The sequence below is a fragment of the Chelonoidis abingdonii genome, chromosome 1 (genome assembly GCF_003597395.2).
Source record: "Chelonoidis abingdonii isolate Lonesome George chromosome 1, CheloAbing_2.0, whole genome shotgun sequence".
NCBI classification, from domain to species: domain Eukaryota; kingdom Metazoa; phylum Chordata; order Testudines; family Testudinidae; genus Chelonoidis; species Chelonoidis abingdonii.
In genome coordinates, this window is record NC_133769.1 from 228,411,473 (window position 1) to 228,430,757 (window position 19,285).

Here is a 19,285-nt window from a genome sequence, read left to right on the forward strand (position 1 = left end):
CCCGGGGCTCGCTGGGGGGGCGGGGCCCCGCGTGACTCGGGGGCGGCCGCGGGGACCTGGTGGGGCGCGGGGCCTGCTCGGGTCTGAGCCCGGGGGCGAGCTCTGAGCGCAGCCTCAGCTGGGGGTAGCGCCGAGGGGCAAACCAGGGAGCCCCGGCCCAGGCCTCTAGGCAGAGCCCCGCGCGGCCTGGGCACTGGGCTCGCTACGCCTCGAGTTCTCCCAGTGCCGCCCACTCCCCTCCCCCGGCAGGCACAAAACTCATCATACCGACCGACACAGGTGTCTGATCGCTGCCCCCTTCCGTTCTGCTGCCCCTTCCACGCCAGCTGACTCTACCCACCAGCCAGGGTACTAGCCTGCCTTCAGGTCACGGGCCAGGGCTACGGACAAACAAGTGCTTCCCGCTTGATACTTCATGTGAAACCTTGTCCGCTCGTCATGTAGTAAAACCAAATAAAATATTTATTAGTATGGCAAAGTACATAAGATTAAAATACCAATCAAGCCAACAGCCTCCTCCCTCCCCCCCCCCCCAAAACCCCGCCCCTCTAGTCTAAACTGCTCTGTAAATCTGGAGAGGAGTGGAGTTGTAGACTCTGCAAAGGGTCAGTAGAGTTTTGGGCTGTGCTAATCTGGAGAAACTCATACTATGGTGATAGGTGCAAGCCCCCCCCCAAAATAGATGATATCTTGTATACAGTATGATTTGACCAGATTTGTTAGGGTTAAGGCTAGCGTAGGACAATAATTATGAGATTATAATATCATGAGGTTACTCATATTTCTTGATCATTCCATTACATTCATTTTTTTCTGTGAACTCTGCTGCATCACCTATACAGAACTGAGTTTATTGCTATTATTTTGCTTTGAACTGAACAAGATATGTCAAGACCCTTCCTGCCTCAAGAAATTTAGGATTTTTGAACACACAAACTTGCACAGCTTAACTGAAGGTGTGTATTAGAGCTGCCAAGTGGTTAATCAAATTAATTGTGTGATTAAACAATAGAATACCATTTTTTAAATATTTTTGGATGTTTACTACATTTTCAAATATGTTAATTTCAGTTACAACACAATACGAAGTGTACAGTGCTCACTTTATATTTATTATCAAATATTTGCACAGTAAAACAATTCACCTCATAGAAGTACTGTAGTGCAATCTCTGTCATGAAAGTTGAACTTACAGATGCAGAATTATGTTTAAAAAAACTTCATTAAAAATAAAATGTACAATTTTAGAACCTACAAGTTCACTCAGTCCTATTTTTTTGGTCAGCTAATCACTCAGATAAACAAGATTGGTCACAATTTGCACGAGATAATGTAGCCTGCTTCTTGTTTACAGTGTCACCTGAAAGCGAGAACGGGTGTCTCATGGTACTGTTGTAGCTGGCGTTGCAAGATTTTTACGTGCCAGATGCGCTTAAGATTCATATGTCCCTTCATGCTTCAACCATCATTCTAGAAGACATGTGTCCATGCTGATGATGGGTTCTGCTTGATAAGCAGTGTGGACTGACGCATATTCGTTTTCATCATCTGAATCGGATGCCACCAGCAGAAGATTGATATTCTGTTTTAGTGGTTCGGGTACTGTAGTTTCTGCATCAGAGTGTTGCACTTTTAAGGCGTCTGAAAGCATGCTCCACACCTCGTCCCTCTCAGATTTTGGAAGGCACTTCAGATTCTTAAACCTTGTGTTGAGTTCTGTAGCTGTCTTTAGAAATCTCACATTGGTACCTTCTTTGTATTTTGTCAAATCTGCAGTGAAAGTGTTCTTAAAATGAACATGTGCTTGGTCATCATCCAAGACTGCAATAACATGAAACATATGCAGAATGGGGGTAAAACAGAGCAGAAGACATACAGTTCTCTCCCCCAAGGAGTACAGTCACAAACTTTAATTAACTCATTATTTTTTTTGACAAGCATCATCAAAATGGAAGCATGTCCTCTGGAATGGTGGCCAAAGCATGGAAGGGGCATACAAATGTTTAGCATATTTGGCATATAAATACCTTGCAACGCGGGCAGCAGAAGTGCCATATGAATGCCTGTTCTCACTTTCTGGTGACGTAAATAAGAAGCAGGCAGCAGTATCTCCCCTCAGTGTAAACAAACTTGTTTGTCTTAGCAATTGGCAGAATAAGATATAGGGCTGAGTGGACTTGTAGAGTCTAAAGTTTTACACTGTTTTGTTTTTGAGTGCAGTTATGTAACCAAAAAAAATCTGCATTTGTAAGTTACATTTTCACGATAAAGAAATTGCACTTCGGTACTTGTATGAGATGAATTGAATAATACTATTTATTTTGTTTATAATTTTTACAGTGCATATATTTGTAATAAAAAATATAAAGTGAGCATGTGCACTTTGTATTCTGTGTTGTAATTGAAATCAATATTGAAAATGTAGAAAAACATCTGAAAATATTTAATAAATTTCAATTGGTATTCTATTGTTATAAGTGTGATTAATTGCAATTAATTTTTAAAATTACGATTAATTTTTTTGAGTTAATTGCATGAGTTAACTGCGGTTAATTGACAGCCCTAATTTATATTGATTTCATTAAACAGGTGCAAGTTTTGTGTGTAGGGACTGGTATTTTGGTTTGAGAGTGTTGCTTCTGTTTAGGGTCATTTTACAGGATTAAAGAAAATCAATACAGACATCTACACAAACTTGCACCAGTTTAAACTGAAAGTAAATATACAAAAAATAGTTGAAGTGGTACAAACTTTTGTGTAGACAAGCCCTTACACCTAAGTGCTTTTATAGAATAGCATAGTTTTATCTAGACAAACATCTTTTTGCCTAGCATAGGTAAGGGGTAACACTTCAAAAAGTACCAAAGTAAGTTAGGAGGCTAAGCGCCATTTTCAAAAGTGACTTAGGCCATGTCCACACTACAGACTATGTAACTTATGTTGGCATACAGCCAGCACGGTTATTAACTGGCTTGTGTATGTGCACATGGCTCCTTGTGTTGGTGGTGCACGTCCTCACCAGGAGTGTTTGTATTGATTGTATTGTCAATAAGCAACTTAGTGTCTACACCGACGGTGCATCAACCTAATTACATTGATTGTGTCTCTAGGCAGCTCAGGGAGGTGCTGTCACTAAATTGGTGTGAAGAGGCACTTACGTTGGTGGGAGCCAAAAGTGAAGACACTTCCACAGCTAGGTTGACACAAGGCAGCTTATATCAGCCTAACCCTGTAGTGTAGACCAGGTCTTAGGCTCCTGAAAATCACTGAGAAAATGGGGTGTGTGCTCCTTAGTTACATCGGAGCTCTTGGAAAATTTGACCCAAGTCCTAAAAAGAGAGACAAGTGAGACAAGAAGTGATGGGAGAGCTAGAGAAAGGAGTCCCTATCGTTATTAGTTATTTTATTTATTTCTTACCTTTGTAGGTCTCTGTTCTTTCTTGAGTCTTGTGGGAGGAGGTTTGCATAGTGCATTGGGAATGGAAGGCTGTTCCATACATAAGGGAAAGCATAGAAGGGGAAAAATGTCAGTGGGAAAAGCATACAGAGGAGATCGGAGGCTGGGACAGAGTTGAGGGGTGGGGATGCTGGAAAGCAAGGATGAGACATTTAAATTTGATATTCAGTTGTCGCTGAACAACACATTTTTGACATCTTGAAAGTTCTAATTGGATTTTCTAGAATAGTTTTAGAATATTTTCTTCTGCAAGTGCTAGTATCGGAAGAGATCAGTCAAAAGTAATTCATTTAGTTTGAGACACAGCCTCGTAGTCCTGATGAACAACTGTCTTTCCTAAATAGTGTCTGTGCTATACTGTGCTCCTCCACGTATGCCTCCTGCAAAATAACTCTGGTATTGTTGCCACTACTTTAGTGTGTATAATCAAGTCAACTTTCTTCATGCCCGTGATAAACTGAAGCAGGATTCATTTTGGTCCAGACTTTGCTAGAAAAAAAACAGTGGTCAACCGACATGCATTTTGAATGGGGATCACCCCCCACGTAGCGTTTTGCATCATGAAGGAGATCTTTGTCCTTGGATGATTCTAAAACAAGGTGGTGACAATTAAAACAGGTTGGATCCTATCTATATTACAGATGGAACCATATTTTAATCATCTCAGAGAAGGGGAAAGTATAGTAAATAAATTCTCCAGGATGACTGATTTTGTAGTGTAGATGGGCAACATAGTTAAAAGGGCTGGAAGGGACCTCAAAATAATCTACTCCAGCCTCCTGGGCTGAGAGAAGACCAAATAAACCTAGACCATCCCTGGCAAGTGTTTGTCTAACCTAAAAATCTCCATGAACTGGGATTTCATAACTTACCTTTGAAGCCTGTTCTAGTACTTAGTTATCTCTATAGTTAGAAAGTTTTTTCTCATATCTAATCTAAGTCTCCTTTGCTTCAGATTAAGCTAATTGCTACTTGTCCTGCTGTCAGTGGACATGGATACTAATTGGTCACCTTCCTCTTTATAATAGCCCTTGAAGCCTTTGAAGACTGTTATAAGGCCCCCAGTCTTAGTCTTTTCACAAAATTAAACATGTCCAATTGTTTTAACCTTTCCTTATAGGATAGTTTTCTAAACCTTTTATCACTTTTGTTGCTGTCCTCTGGACTCTGTCCAATTTGTTCATCTCTTTCTTAAACCAGGGTGCCCAAAATTGGATACAGTACTCCAGCTGAGGTCTTACCAGTGCAGTAATTTAACAATGGGTTTGCTATTTCTTCTTTATGATGAATTAATTGGAACAGTTACCTTCTGTGTCTTGCATACATATGACACTCCTGTTAATACACCCTGGAATATTTGCCTTTTTCACAACTACATGACATTGTTGAGTCATTCACTTTGTTATTCACTGTAACCCCGCCATATCTCTTTAGCAGTACTGTTGTCTAGCCAGTTATTCCCCGTTTTGTAGTTGTGCATTTGATTTTTCCTTGCTGTGTGTAGTACTTTTCACTTGTCTTTATTGAATTTCATCTTGTTCTATTCAGATGCGTTCTCCTATTTGTCAAAATGGTTTGAAGTCTAATCCTGTCCTCCAAAGTGATAGAAATCTCTTCCAACTTGATGTAATCTGCAAATTTTATAAGCATACATTTCACTCCATTGGGTCATTAATGAAAATATTAACTAGTACCAGACCCAGGACAGACCCTTGCCAGACCCCATTAGCTATGCCCTCCCAGTTTGACAGTGAACCATTTATAACTACTCTGTGAATACAGCCTTTCATCCAGTTTTGCGTCCACCTCATAGTAACTTCCTCTAAAGCAGTGGTTCTCAAATTAGGGCTGCTGCTTGTTCAAGGAAAGCTCCTGGTGGGCTGGGCCAGTTTGTTTATCTGCGATGTCCGCAGGTTCGGCCAGTTGCGGCTCCCTTTGGCTGCGGTTCGCTGCTCCAGGCCAATGGGAGTTGCAGGAAGGGCAACCAGCAAGTTCCTCGGCCCACGCCGCTTCCTACAGCCCCTGTTGGCCTGGAACAGCGAACCACGGCCAGTGGGAGCTGTGATCAGTCGAACCTGCGGATGTACCAGGTAAACAAACTGGCCTGGTCCGCCAGGGGCTTTCCCTGAACAAGCGGCAGCCCTAGTTTGAGAACCCCTGCTCTAGAGCACATTTCCCTAGTTTGTCTATGATAATGTCATGTGGGACTGTGTCAGAAGTCTTATTTAAATCAAGATGTATTCCATCTACTACTCTTCCCCTCGACCAGTAGGCCGTAACCCTCTTAAAGATAGAAATTAGGTTGGTTTGGCATGATTTGTCTTTGGGAAATCCATGTTGTCTATTCCTTATAACCCTGTTATCCTATAGATGCTTACAAATTGATTGTTTAATAATTTGTTCCAGTATCTTTCCAGGTATCAAAGTTAGGCGGACTGGTCTATAATTCCTGGGATCCTCTTCCCCCCTTTAAAAGATTGGCAAAGGACAAACATAAGTACCCGTCCTCCATGAGTTCTTGAAGGTAATTGCTAATGATTCAGAGATTTGTTTTAGCTAGTTCCTTGGGTGAACTTCATTAGGTCCTGCTGACTTGAATACATTTAAATTAACTAAATATTCCTTAACTTGTTTCTTCTCTATTCTGGCTTGAGTTCCTTCCCCCTTGTTGTTAGTATTAATTGTGTTAAGCATCTGGACACAATCTTTTTAATGAAGGCTGAAGCAAAATAGGTGTTAAACAGCTCAGCCTTCTTAGTCTTCTGTTATTAGCTATCCTTCCCTTTTAGGTACTGGACCTACACTTTCCTTCATCTTTTTCTTGCTCCTCAAAACTTATAGAATCTCTTCTTATTGCCTTTTTTATCCCTTGGGTGTAACTAGTTTTATGCCTTAGACTTTCTGCTTTTTTGTCCCTACCTGCTTGTGCAATTTTTTTGTACTTGTCCTTAGCATTTTGTCGATGTTTCCACACTTTGTAGGATTCTGTTAGATTTTCAGGTTATTAAAAGAGTTCTTGGTGCAGTACCCTGGCAGCATTCACATACAACATCACTGAAAGTCCTTTTTGATGTTTTTTGAAAATGATCTGAAGAAAATTTAGTTTCCTGTCATTTTTGTTTATTAAAAACAGTTATCTATGTTAGGTTTTATATTGTGTTGTGTAGCATTCAGCTGTTACAGAACTCTGGAAAAGATTGTGTTGAGACTGTACCCATGACTTTTTTCTTGTCCATAACACTAACCTGCAAAACGGGGAGACAGGGTAGAAGAGGAGCTTTAGCTCAGTTTTGTTTCTCTGAGATGAAAGGGTAGTATCTTTCCCTAGTTTGTTTGAAATTCATGTTTTATCTCCCCTGGAAGATACTCTAGGAGACTGGGGAGCTATTGAAACCAGGAAATTGCGAGACACTGAAAGATGAATATTTGACAGTCTGAGGGCTTAATGTGGCTTGGGAATGCCTCTCAATTCCCACAGAGTTCAAGCTTTCATTATGTGGCCACATCGTCCGTTATGGCATGGTGCAATGTAGCAGTGGGTCTGTCTCTGTTTCCCTCCTGGGCTTTTGCTGCGCCACTCAGCATCCCACGCCTTCTAGGTTGAGGTGATTTTAGCCCTCTGGCTATGTCGCACAAAAGTTTCTCCCCTTTTGGGGTACTCAAAGTCCAAAATCAACATGAAGAAATATAAGTTTTCCCTTTACCTCAAGGAGAGCCCGGCTGCAGTAGTTTTCCCCAGTTCCTGGCCCCAGCCAGTCTTCTCTCCTGCAGTGAGAGCTCAAGGTGTGCTCTCTCACACCCAGGGAACAAATCAGTTCTCTGTCTCCCTTTTTAGCTCCTTCCTCAAGGCCTGACATGTGCTTTAGATGTGTTGAAGTGGGGTTGATTGGGCCTCCAGTAGCCCATTAACTCTTACCTGACTTGCGTGATTAGTCATTACAGTAGTGAAATAAACCTCCTGAATATGAACTGAAGATACATTGTTGTCCTTCTGAGTCTGCGGACTGCCTAGAATTTTAAGAGATAACTGCCTCACATCATCTTTGAAGTGTACTTACTAGGATTTCTCTGGTGCTCCTCATGGAAATGTCTAGATATTGTTTGTGGTTGATATTATAAAAGGTAGACTTGGAAAAGGCCTTCTAGATCTGTGGTATATAACCTGTGGTCTTAGTGCTTCCTCCACAAAAAACTCCATTTATCTTGGTTTTAAAATATATAATCATTATGTACGTTATTTTTCGCCCATTGGTTCTTATAAGTTTCCACTGTGTTCCTTTTTGCTGCAAACATGATGCTCCACTGGCCGAGGTGATGTCACTGACTGGGTGAGTTTTCATGGAAGTCTGCTAAAATTGTAGCAGATGCCCAGTAAACTAACTCAGATAAGACATTTCTGCTGCTTGTATTTACTAAAGATCATCATGATCATGCTCCCATTATGCCTCTGTTGTTTAGGGCAACAGCGAAGCTCCTCCACTCCTGTCTGTTCCTGGAAAGTCTTTTAATGGTTCACCAGCTGTGCCCCAGGTTTTTTGGCTTGGCTTTCACAGCTCTTTGCCGTGTTGTTTTTGGGTTGCTCGTTTTCGCTTGCCTTCAGGTGTCCATCTTATTTCCACTCTGGTGATGGAATCAGTTTCCATCCGAAGCATGTGGCCAATCCATCTCCAACGCGTCCTGCCAATGATGGTGCTCATGTCCTCTTGGCGGCACTGTGTAAACAGGTCTTGGTTTGAGATTGTACTGGGCCAAAAGATAGGGAGGATTTTTCTGAGGCAGGTTGTATGGAATGAAGATAGTTTGGACATGTCATCCTTTCTCATTCCCCAGCATTCTGCACTGTAATGCTGAAAGTACGTTGCTCTGATAAATCTTGAGTTTGGTTTTGGTTTTGTATGTTGATGATTTCCAGACTCTATTTGAGCTCCTGAAGGTGGTCCTGACTTTTTATCGATTTTGTTCTGGATGTCCTGGCTTGTTCCACTGTCCTGGCTGATGGTGCTGCCCACGTATGTCAATGTTTCTACATTAATCAGAACATAATCCTCTATACCTACTGGTGATGGTGAGGCAATAGTAAAGGTCATGATATCTGTCTTATTGTGGTTGATTTTCAGTCCAATTTGCTGGCTGAATGCGTTGAGTTGTTTTTTCTTGTACACTTCTACCCCGATATAACTCCGTCCTTGGGAGCCAAAAAATCTTACCATTGTTATATTGAACTTGCTTTGATCCGCTGGAATGCACAGCCACACCCTACTCGGGTCACTGCTTTACCATGTTATTTCCAAATTAATGTTATATCAGGTCGCGTTATATCGGGGTAGAGGTGTATATGGTATTGGGTATGTGATAGGAGAGTGAGATCATCTGCAAAGTCCAGGTCTTCAAGGGATGGGAAGAGTGTCCATTTAATGCCTGTTGGCATGCCTTCTGTTGTACACTGCATTACTAAAGATGTTCCCACAAATTCAAATGTTGTAGAAAATTCTTTTAAATTTGTTGTAACAAACCCATTGATGCTCTGCTTTTTTTTCTTCAGCATGGTAAAGTTTATAAATCCTATTGTAGGTCTTCATCTTGCTTCCATCTTTGGGTGGAACTCAGGCATGTGGGACAGTTTGTGTGCAATTTATGATTTCTGTATGATATTATGAACTCTGAATGTTTATGCCTGGGTGGTGATAGTTACTGTTTGCATCATACTGCTTGTGGCAAGAAAAGAGGGGACTGAATAGGTAGGTCATTGAGGACTTTTAGCTGACTAGGCCTTGTCCTAGGCTAGAGGGAACCTTGTGACTGTCAGACCACCAGAAGCCAAAGGAAGCTGATTGCAGGAGTCAAAGCAGACTCCATGATTCAGAAGAGAAGCTTGAGCTGGAGGAGTGAGGTCCAGGAGAGGGGGCCTGGAAGCCTGAAATGTCATTTGATATACAACAAAGAATGCTCAAGAGTGGTGAGGAAACTGAGGCAGGGAATTGTATACAGATGTTTCTTATTTTGCACCAATCAGGGCATCTTATGTTGTCTAAAATACAGCAGCGTTGATAAAAATTGGTGACTTTTTGAAAAACTTAACTGATTTTTTTTTATTTTGTTGTTTAAATTGTATTTTTCTTTTTAAAAAAATAAACCCATTTAATATGAATCTGAATTTAATGCAAAATACATTAAGGCTAAGTTTACTGTAATCTCTGAAAGCATTTAAATAACTATTTTGAATGCATGAGCCTCTATGAAAAATGGAGTTAAAGGCTGCTGTTCTGTATAAAGAAAAAAAAATTGGGAAAAATATCTAACTTTTGAAGTCAAGCATTATGAATATGGACTAGTAGATCAGCCTAAGTAATTTAAGAGACTGTTTCATTTTTGAGAGACTTAGGTGAGATCAGGAATTTAAGATCCAGTTACTTTTATTTGGCATATTTAAAATTTTCCCAGGCTGACCTGAAATCAGTCTAACTGACTACAGTTAACCCCTCTGTTTAATAAAATTTTTAGTTGTTTAAGTGTGAAACATGTTTTGTTAAGAGATTTATGTATCTAAAACAATTAAGGGTGTTTTGTTTAGTAAAAACAAACTTTATATGCTGTTTTGTGTGTTTAAATTCCAGTTGCCATCCCAATACAGCTTGCCACAAACAGTGAGCTAAAAGTTAATTATCTAGTAAATAAGCAATATCATTCATCATTTGCTAACAAACTTAAAATGTATCATAAATAAGAATCTGAAAATATTAAGCTATATTATTGCTTAAATAAATGTATATAAAGTAACCTTCAAGATAGCAAAAAATGTACCAAATCTAGTGTAAAGGCTCTGTTTAGTTGTAAATCAACATGTTTTAATGGTTATATTAACTGATGAAAATGCACCTTCTTTAGAAAATTAACTGAAGTACAAATGGAAAAGTTGATTAAAATCAATTACATAAATCAAGGCTTTCCCCATGGTGATTTAAATCAGTGGTTTTTAAACTATGGGTCGCAACCCAGCACTGGGTCGTGGAATGTAAGGCACTGGGTCACAGTGGCTCTGGTCAGCACCGCCAACTGTGTCATAACAAGTCCCGTTGATGGTGCTGTCCCGCTAAGGCAGGCTAGTCCCTACTTGTTTTGACACTGCGCTGCGCCCCAGAAGCAGCCAGGAGCAGGTCTGGCTCCTAGGTGGGTGGCCCACGGGCCTCCGCACACTTCCCCCCAGCCCGAGCACCAGGGTTCCTGGCCAGTGGGAGTGGACGGGGTGGGGCAGTGCCAGGGAGAGAGAGACACATGGAGGTGCTTTTGTGCCTCCGCCTAGGAGCTGGACATGCTGCTGGCCACTTCTGGAGCACAGTGTGGTCCGCGGTGCCAGGACAGGCAGGAAGCCTTCCTTAGCGGCCCCGCTGCGCTGCTGCCTGAAGTAAGCCTGCGCCCTAATCCCTAACCCTGAGCCCTGCCCCAAACCCCTCATCCCCAGCCCCATCCCAGAGCCTGTGCTCCCAGCCCAGAGTCCTGACCCACTCCCGCACCCCAGTCCCTGGCCCCAGCCCTGGTTCCCCCCCTAAACCTGGAGCCCTCTCCTGTACCCCAAATGCCTCATCCCCCCCCCCACTCCTTAGCCCTCACCACCTGCCTGAGCCCCTCCCACCACCCCAAACCCCTCATCCTTAGCGCCGTTCTGTCGTGGGCATCAACAATTTATTTCAACTGGGTTGCCAGAAAATAAGTTTGAAAACCACTGAATTTTAAATCATTCCACCCTGCTGTAAACTGACTGATTTAGAAATTCTTCTGCAAATTCTTGTTTATCTGCTTCAACTATCATGTCGTTGAAGAATTAAACTATACACCTGTATCAGAGGGGTAGCCGTGTTAGTCTGGATCTGTAAAAGCAGCAGAGAATCCTGTGGCACCTTATAGACTAACAGACATTGTGGAGCGTGAGCTTTCATGGGTGAATACCCACTTCGTCAGACACAGGTAGTGGAAATTTCCAGGGGTAGGTATATATATGCTAGCAAGCAAGCTAGAGATAACGAGGTTAGTTCAATCAGGGAGGATGGGGCCCTGTTCTAGCAGTAGAGGTATGAAAACCAAGGGAGGAGAAACTGGTTCTGTAATTGGCAAGCCATTCACAGTCTTTGTTTAGTCCAGAGCTGATGGTGTCAAATTTGCAAATGAACTGAAGCTCAGCAGTTTCTCTTTGAAGTCTGGTCCTGAAGTACACCTGAGTACCCATTAGGGTGGAGTTCTGGAAAGTGTGTACTTAAGTGGCTGGGCGTGTGTGTTCTGCATTGGTCTTAGTGGACCTGGACTAAGAAGGGGTACCAGACAAGAGTCTGTTCCTGGGGAGTGAGCCTAGAGGCCAAAGAAAGAGCTCCCTCAGAGCCAGAGGAGCTTAAAAGCAAATGGATTCAATTTCAGCAGCCTGGTGAGCCTCCAAAAAGGGGCAGCTACACCAGGTCTGTGAAAGCTTGTTAATCCCTGGCTCATGGATATACCTCATCTGTTGAAAAGGCTGCCAGTTTTGTCCTGCCACCTCGTTTATGAGTAGGACAGGACAGATGTCTGTGCTGCAGGTCTTAGGATCTAAAACTTTTCTGCTAAAAAATAAATTTGGGGGCAGTTGAGCTTTAGTGTGTCTGGATCTGTGTCAAATGGGTTTGCCTGTCTTCTGGGGTTGAGCCTCTGAATTCTTGGCTTCTCTCTCTTGCTGAGGCACTGCAGTAGTGCATGCTTTGGTATGCCCCTTGTAGCCTGCTAGATATTTGTTTGACAGGTGGTCAAATGAGAAACTTTCAATTCCTAAATCTCTTTCCAGGTAATGCATGGATAGTGAGCTCTACTGTTTTATGGCTGGGGAAATGCCCTTTCCTCTCTTTCTCCCCATCTCCTGCCTAGCCCACAAATGGATCATTCAGAGACTGCCTTGTTAACAAGGCTAGACAAAAGCCAGGCTGGAGAGGCTATCAAGATGGCAATAAGGGATCATTGTGCCCAACTCCACAGAATACCCAACAGTCCACATATTTCATGGCCTGTTTACAAAGGCCTTAACTAGCTTCTGTTTTTCTAGTTAGATTTATGTATGTAAGTTTTTTCCATTCAGGGTATGTAAGGGTGAAGGTTGCTTTTCCTGGGGGCAGCTCCAGTTCCCTCTTCCATCAGCCAGGTGACCACAGTTCCTATTGGTTATTCCTGAGTCTGGCCATGCTGGACAAAAATCCCCATAAAGGAGTCAGGAATCTATGAACATATCCTCCTCCAAGACTTGTGTCTGACAAGAGGATCAAAGAAGCAGCAGCCCTTTGGAGCAGACAAAAGGATTAAAATAATTGGTCAACAAAAGCTGGTCCAATAAAACAGTGGTCTCCAAAGTGGGGTGCGTAAAAGGATCCTTCGGGATGTGCAAGCAGGAAGAGCGCCACCGGAGCAGCGCCGCTTCGGCAGTTCAAGTGGATTTTTTTTTCCTTCGGCAGTTTGGGCAGGAGTCTGAGTGGCTTTTTTTTGTTTTTGTTTTTGTTTTTGCCTGGAGTGCAAAAATGGTAGAGCCGTCCCTGTGGCGTGGCAGGGCATGCGTGCTCAAATTTTTTTTTACTACTAGAGGTGCACGATCAAAAAAGTTTGGAGACCACTACAATAAAAGATAATGCCTCACCCACCCCGTCTCTCTCAAATAATCCAGACACCCATCCCACTAGCTCTGCAGGAATTTCCTTAGCTCTGTGTTGTATATTGGAATCTCTGTCTGATTCAGACAGGGTAGAAGTGCAGGAGCCCAATCCTTGCTGCCTCCCCCAAAGAATGCACATGGGAGGAGGGGAGGGAAATCAAAATAACACTGGCCATTTTAAGCTCAGTGATAGAGTCTGAAAGGGCAGTCGCTGAGAGAAGCTGCCACGGGGGCTCAGACTCTTATTCCTGAGAGGACGGTCAGTTCTTGGAATTGAAACTCAAGGGACAAGAAAAAGGAAATATAGGATGAGTTCCATCAGGAATACTGCAAGACTATTCTAAGGAGGTTTATTTCTGCATAAGACCCTTGCTTATGGCAAGTCTTCCATTTTGTAAACAAAAAACAGCGACCCACTCCCTCCCAAAAAACAAAAAACCAGACAGCAAAATGTCCAGAAGATATTTTTCCTCAGCTTCAAAATTAGTTCCTTATATCCCATGAAATGGTGTCCAGATTATGTCAGAAGAGGAGGGCCCTGGAATACCCTAAACTCTGTGGTACAATGAACCTCATTGGATCTCTAATTCAAAGCTTGTGGATTTGTAACCTACTATAGTTGCCAGTAGACAGGCAAGTGAATTAATCTGTAAGGAAGATGTATGAGGCAGATTCAGCAACTCAAAAGGCCTCCGCAGAATCCACCTGCTTGGCTCAAATAACCCTGACATAGACAGAATTGCTGTCTTGTTTCCTCCCAAAACTAGTCAGTCTCATGTTTGCTTGGCATTCTCTGCCAGGCCACTGCCCCCTGAAAATACCCCAAGAAAATAAATGTGTTGAATAAGCACAAATAAATATTATTATTCTTGCTTTCCATATTATAATTTAATTTTAATGCTTTTTTAGCAGGGAGGAAGCTAGATGACTAAGTAATTTTTTCATATATTTCCATGATTTTAGGTAACTAGTACTCTGGGTCATTGTCCACATACTCTTGGAAAATAAGCTGAGAAATTTCTTTAATAATTTATCTATTTTTTAACCACAATTTTCTGAATCTCACTATCAGGAACTCAGATTTCTTGACTTGGGTAAGTTTTAATGTCCTGTAATAAGCGATTTCTTTCCATGAGGCAAAAGGAGTGTCTGAGCTGGAAATTATAATAGTACCATTTATCCCTGGGTGAAAACAAGTACATGTATCAGTCTTTCCCACGCTTCCAACATGACTGCATTGCTGATCTGGCTGAGAAGGCTTTTTCTTAGGTTTGACTTAACCACGTACATTCCACTTTTAGTTTGATTGTATTGTAATATCATGGAGTTCTGCCAGGCTTTGAGATGGCTAGGGATGAACATTATTGTCTCTTTAGCATTACTACTTATTTTCAGTGGAGAGTAATTTGAGATGCTGCTTCTTTAGGTGATGCACTTTTTAAAATTAAGAATGAAATACAAAAGTTTTAAGAAAGCTATGAAGGGAACAAATTTTTGGTGAAGTACAGAAACTATTGTGCTTTTTCTGGATGGGCAGAGTTGGTGATTGGGAAGGAAAACAACTGAATCCTTGCAAAGATAATTGAACTTTCTCTTCTTTGAAAGTATGGATCAGTTAAGGAAGCACTATTTCCAACGTGTTCACTAGCCAAGATTTTAAAGATTTTCGTTGCATTGGATCAAGTGGGAAATTACTTATGGCCCTATTGTGATACCATTGATGTCAGCAGGATTGTTTTTGGAATAAGATGCTACTCAGTGTGAGTGAAAATGTTGCAGTCTGGCCTATAATTTTCAAATAAACATTGACTGTAAACATTTGTCTATAATAAGTATCTGCAATTTTAATATTGTGGCTCTCATGCACGTGACTTCAGCATTGATGATCAAAATTATTTTAAATCTAGAGCTCTTATGAAGCACTCAGTACAAATGCCTTTGGGTGTGTGTCACCATCTCTGCTCCATTAGAAGGTTTTTGCCAGCTTTTTGCCTTTTGGCAGCACTCCTTCATTTTACGCCACATGGAAGGATTCACCAAAGGTTAATACTCAAGATATTTGATTTTTACAGAAAATAACACACACAAAGTAGTAAAGCATAGTTCTAGTAAGAACTTCAGTTTATTGCAAACTGGTGTATGGGTAGGTTATGGCCCATCTCAATGAGAAAACACTGGTTTTGATAAACAGAGAACTGAATCCAGGTATTAGGGGTGGTTCTCTGGAGGTCCTCTCCAGTTGCAGCAACTCACCTTTACTACTACTGCAGGTCTCCTTCTCCATCACCACCATGTTTTATTGTATTCTTCCAGCAGGCCATAGCTTGTAGCATTGTTCACATATATTTACAGTCCTTAGCCAATTTCCCCACTTGCTTCTAAGGAAGGGAACAGTAGTAGCAGCATCTAGTCCTGTGTACTTCAGGATCCCTCACCCCTGGACTTTCTTCCTGTCAGTTTATATAATCCCACCTCCTGGGGTTGCTTCCTCTTCAATTACCCCTTGAGCTGTAGGTCTACTCAGTTCATTGACTCCATCTGTCAACTGCCTGTCTTCCAGTGAGATCCCAATTAATATATACTGATGGGTGCTAAAGTGACAGGGTGCTGAGTTAGCTCCTGACTTAGCACACCCTGTTGCTCTGGGTTTTTAAAAGGTTACCCACTATCATAATATCTGAATGCTTGTGGTCTTCATAAGGACTATTCAATATGTCCTATTTCTTAGTTGCAATTAATAGAATGATTTGTTAAGATCTAATAGCTATTCCTGCAGTTGAAATTGTATTTGTCATCATCTGTGTTTTTAAATATATGTTTTAAATCAAGTTATAAAGACCTGAATATAGAAATAGCAAGTCACCACTGGGAAAGGCTCTGTCACAAATGGATTAAAAGTGAATATAAGGGAATTTAATCACTTTTTACCTTTAAAAAAAAAAAACCTGAACAACATTTAAATACAAATCTTGTAAAATAAATAAAAAATGTCTAGGCCTCCTATTGATAGCTGTATTACAGCTCTCTAAACAGGCTAATAATTCATATTTTTCTTATAGCTTCAAGAAACTAATTGACGCATACACCAAAAGATGGCTAGATCTAGATCAAGATCACCAAGGTGGAAACACAGGTAAATGCTTAACTTTTATTATAGTTTATATAGAGCTGTCGAGCAATTAAAAAAATTAATAGCGATTAATCGCACTGTTAAACAATAATAGAATACTATTTATTTAGATATCTTTGGATGTTTTCTACATTTTTGAATATATTCATTTAACTACAATACAGAATACAAAGTGTACAGTGCTCACTTTATATTTATTTTTGATTACAAGTATTTGCGCTGTAAAAAAACAAAAATAGTATTTTTCAGTTCACCTAATACAAGTACTGTAGTGCAATCTCTCTATCATGTAAGTTGAACTTACAAATGTAGAATTATGTACATAAAACCCCTGCATTCAAAAATAAAACAATATAAAATTTTAGAGCCAGCAAGTTCACTCAGTCCTACTTCTTGTTCAGCCAATCGCTCAGACAAACAAGTTTGTTTACATTTGCAGGAGATAATTCTGTCTGCTTCTTGTTTACAGTGTCACCTGAAAGTGAGAACAGGCATTTGCATGGCACTTTTGTAGCTGGCATTGAAAGGTATTTATGTGGCAGTTGCGGTAAAGATTCATATATCCATTAATGCTTCAACCACCATTCCAGGGGACATGCTTCCATGCTGATGACGGGTTCTGCTCAATAACAATCCGAAGCAGTGCAGACTGACGCATGTTTATTTTCATTATCTGAGTTAGATGCCTCCAGCAGAAGGTTGATTTTCTTTTTTGGTGGTTCGGATTCTGTAGTTTCTGCATCAGTGTGTCGCTCTTTTAAGACTTCTGAAAGTATGCTCGACACCTCGTCCCTCTCAGATTTTGGAAGGCACTTCAGGTTCTTAAACCTTGTGTTGAGTTCTGTAGCTGTCTTTAGAAATCTCACATTGATAACTTCTTTGCGTTTTGTCAAATCTGCAGTGAAAGTGTTCCTAAAATGCCAACATGTGCTTGGTCATCATCTGAGATTGCTATAACATGAAATATATGGCAGAATGCAGGTAAAACAGAGCAGGGGACATACAGTTCTCCCCCAAGGAGTTCAGTCACAAATTTAATTAATGCATTTTTTTTAACGAGTGTCATCAGCATGTCCTCTGGAATGGTGGCTGAAGCATGAAGGGGCATACGAATGTTTAGCATATCTGGCACATAAATACTTTGTAATGCCAGCTACAAAAGTGCCATGCAAATGCCTGTTCTCACTTTCCAGTGACATTGTAAACAAGAAGCGGGCAGAATTATCTCCTGCAAATGTAAACAAACCTGTTTTGTCGTAGCGATTCCCTGAACAAGAAGTAGGACTGAGTGTACTTTGTTTTGTTTTTGAGTGCAGTTATGTAACAACAAAAGAATCTACGTTTGTAAGTTGCACTTTCATGACATGGAGATTGCACTACAGTACTTGTATGAGGTGAACTGAAAAATACTATTTCTTTTGTTTATCACTTTTACAGTCCATATAGTTGTAATCAAAAATAATACACACTTTGATCTCAGTTACAACACAGAATACAATATATGAAAATGTAGAAGAACTTACAAAATATTTAATAAATTTCAGTTGGTATTCTATTTTTTAACAGTGCAATTAAAAACTGTGATTAATTGCGATTAATTTTTTGAGTTACTCACATGAGTTAACTGTGATTAATTGACAGCCCTAATTTATATTTGTTTTCAGGACATAGCTTTATATAAGAGTTTATAAAATAGCCTGTATCTTCTAGGATAGCAGAACAAAAAGATATTAAGACTAAAATATATTTCAAAGAGAACATTTATTTTATAAAATACTAATTTTATGTAATCTATAAAAGCAAGTTTTTAAAAGTAAATTGTTTCCGTGAGTTCTTACTTACATGAAATTTGAGCCAGATAGAAAGTGGTAATTGGTTTGAAGCATCATTAAGCCTGCAAGAAGGAGTTCGTGCATGAATGGCACCAGTTTAATTTGAGACAGCTTTTAAATTCCACTTCCATTTTTAAAAAAAAGTAAAACAAACTGGTTAACAATTAAGTGAAGTAGTTTGTTGGGTAGGCAGGATGAAGCCTTTCCCTGCTCAGTAGAGGGAGAGGGGTGCATGCTATCAATTTTGGCAGAATGTCAAAACAACCACTGTTTCTAGTTGGCCCCAATAGGTGTGAACGTACTTTTCAAACGTGATGGTGGTATCCTGAGTCTGCAGACAGCTTTTTTGCTGAACACAGCTTTTTAGAATTGAGCTAGCAATCTGCAATGAATTTTGTATTTGCCAAGGAAAAATCCACAAGATACTGATTTTCTTGGAATTCACTCAAGGTTTTTTAAGGGTTCTCTAAATCTCTAAATTGCAGAGTTTGTTGTAAATATTCAGTAGCTGATTAGTTTAAATATAAGATGCTTTGGTCTGGGATTGCCTCCTGATTCTCACTGGTGGTTCCTACTATGGTGTTCTTTTGGAATGGCCTCTGACTAATAGGTGTCTGGCAGTTTAAAAAAAAAACAACAAAAAACTGCATAGCTGGCCTCCAACATTTTTGAAAATCAGATGAGCATATGTTATCCCACATGCTTTCATCACAGATTGAGGTACACGTGGAGGAGTATTTATTTTATTTATTATTTATTTTAATTAGTTTTGCATATGAAAGTGCAATCAATCTTGTTTTTGTTTTTTTAAAAATGAACACGTGGAAGCACTATTTAACATATTTAGGTATATACTTACTAGCAAAAACATTAATATTTATATGCAAGAAGACAGAGATTAGAGCTGGTTTATATTTCTTGACTTATAAAAACTTTTCCTAGCAACAAATGTGGTTTTGACAGAATCAGAATTTTCTGCAGGAAAAGGCTAATTTCAATAACATTTTTGATTTTGTTCAAAAGGAAATTTTGAAATTAAACATAGTGCTTCAAAGTGACATTTCTAAAAACAATTTTTCTCCCAGTTTTTGGAAACTGACATTTTGTCTCCATTTTTTCGGTTTTTGAATGTTTGGGGTTCACTCATTCTCCACCTCTTACTACCCCCCACGCCTTTTTGTTTCCACTGGAAATAATTGAGAAATGGTAAA

At 40.3% G+C, this 19,285-nt stretch overlaps 1 protein-coding gene across 7 annotated transcripts in view; it reads left to right on the forward strand.

Annotated features, from left to right (window-relative positions):
• The window catches only part of BCLAF3 (BCLAF1 and THRAP3 family member 3), a 103,255-nt gene that overhangs the window by 367 nt on the left and 83,603 nt on the right, over positions 1–19,285 (forward strand). For 5 of the 7 annotated variants that reach the window (XM_032777987.2, XM_032777977.2, XM_032777982.2 and 2 more), the window contains exon 2: positions 16,172–16,245. In XM_032777987.2, coding sequence (XP_032633878.1) covers positions 16,205–16,245 — 41 coding nt within the window. In that variant the 5' untranslated portion in view covers positions 16,172–16,204. Of the gene's footprint in view, positions 1–5,874; positions 5,982–8,726; positions 9,414–16,171; positions 16,246–19,285 lie in introns of those variants that run through there. The other 2 variants (XM_032777979.2, XM_032777980.2) reach the window with 2 other exon arrangements.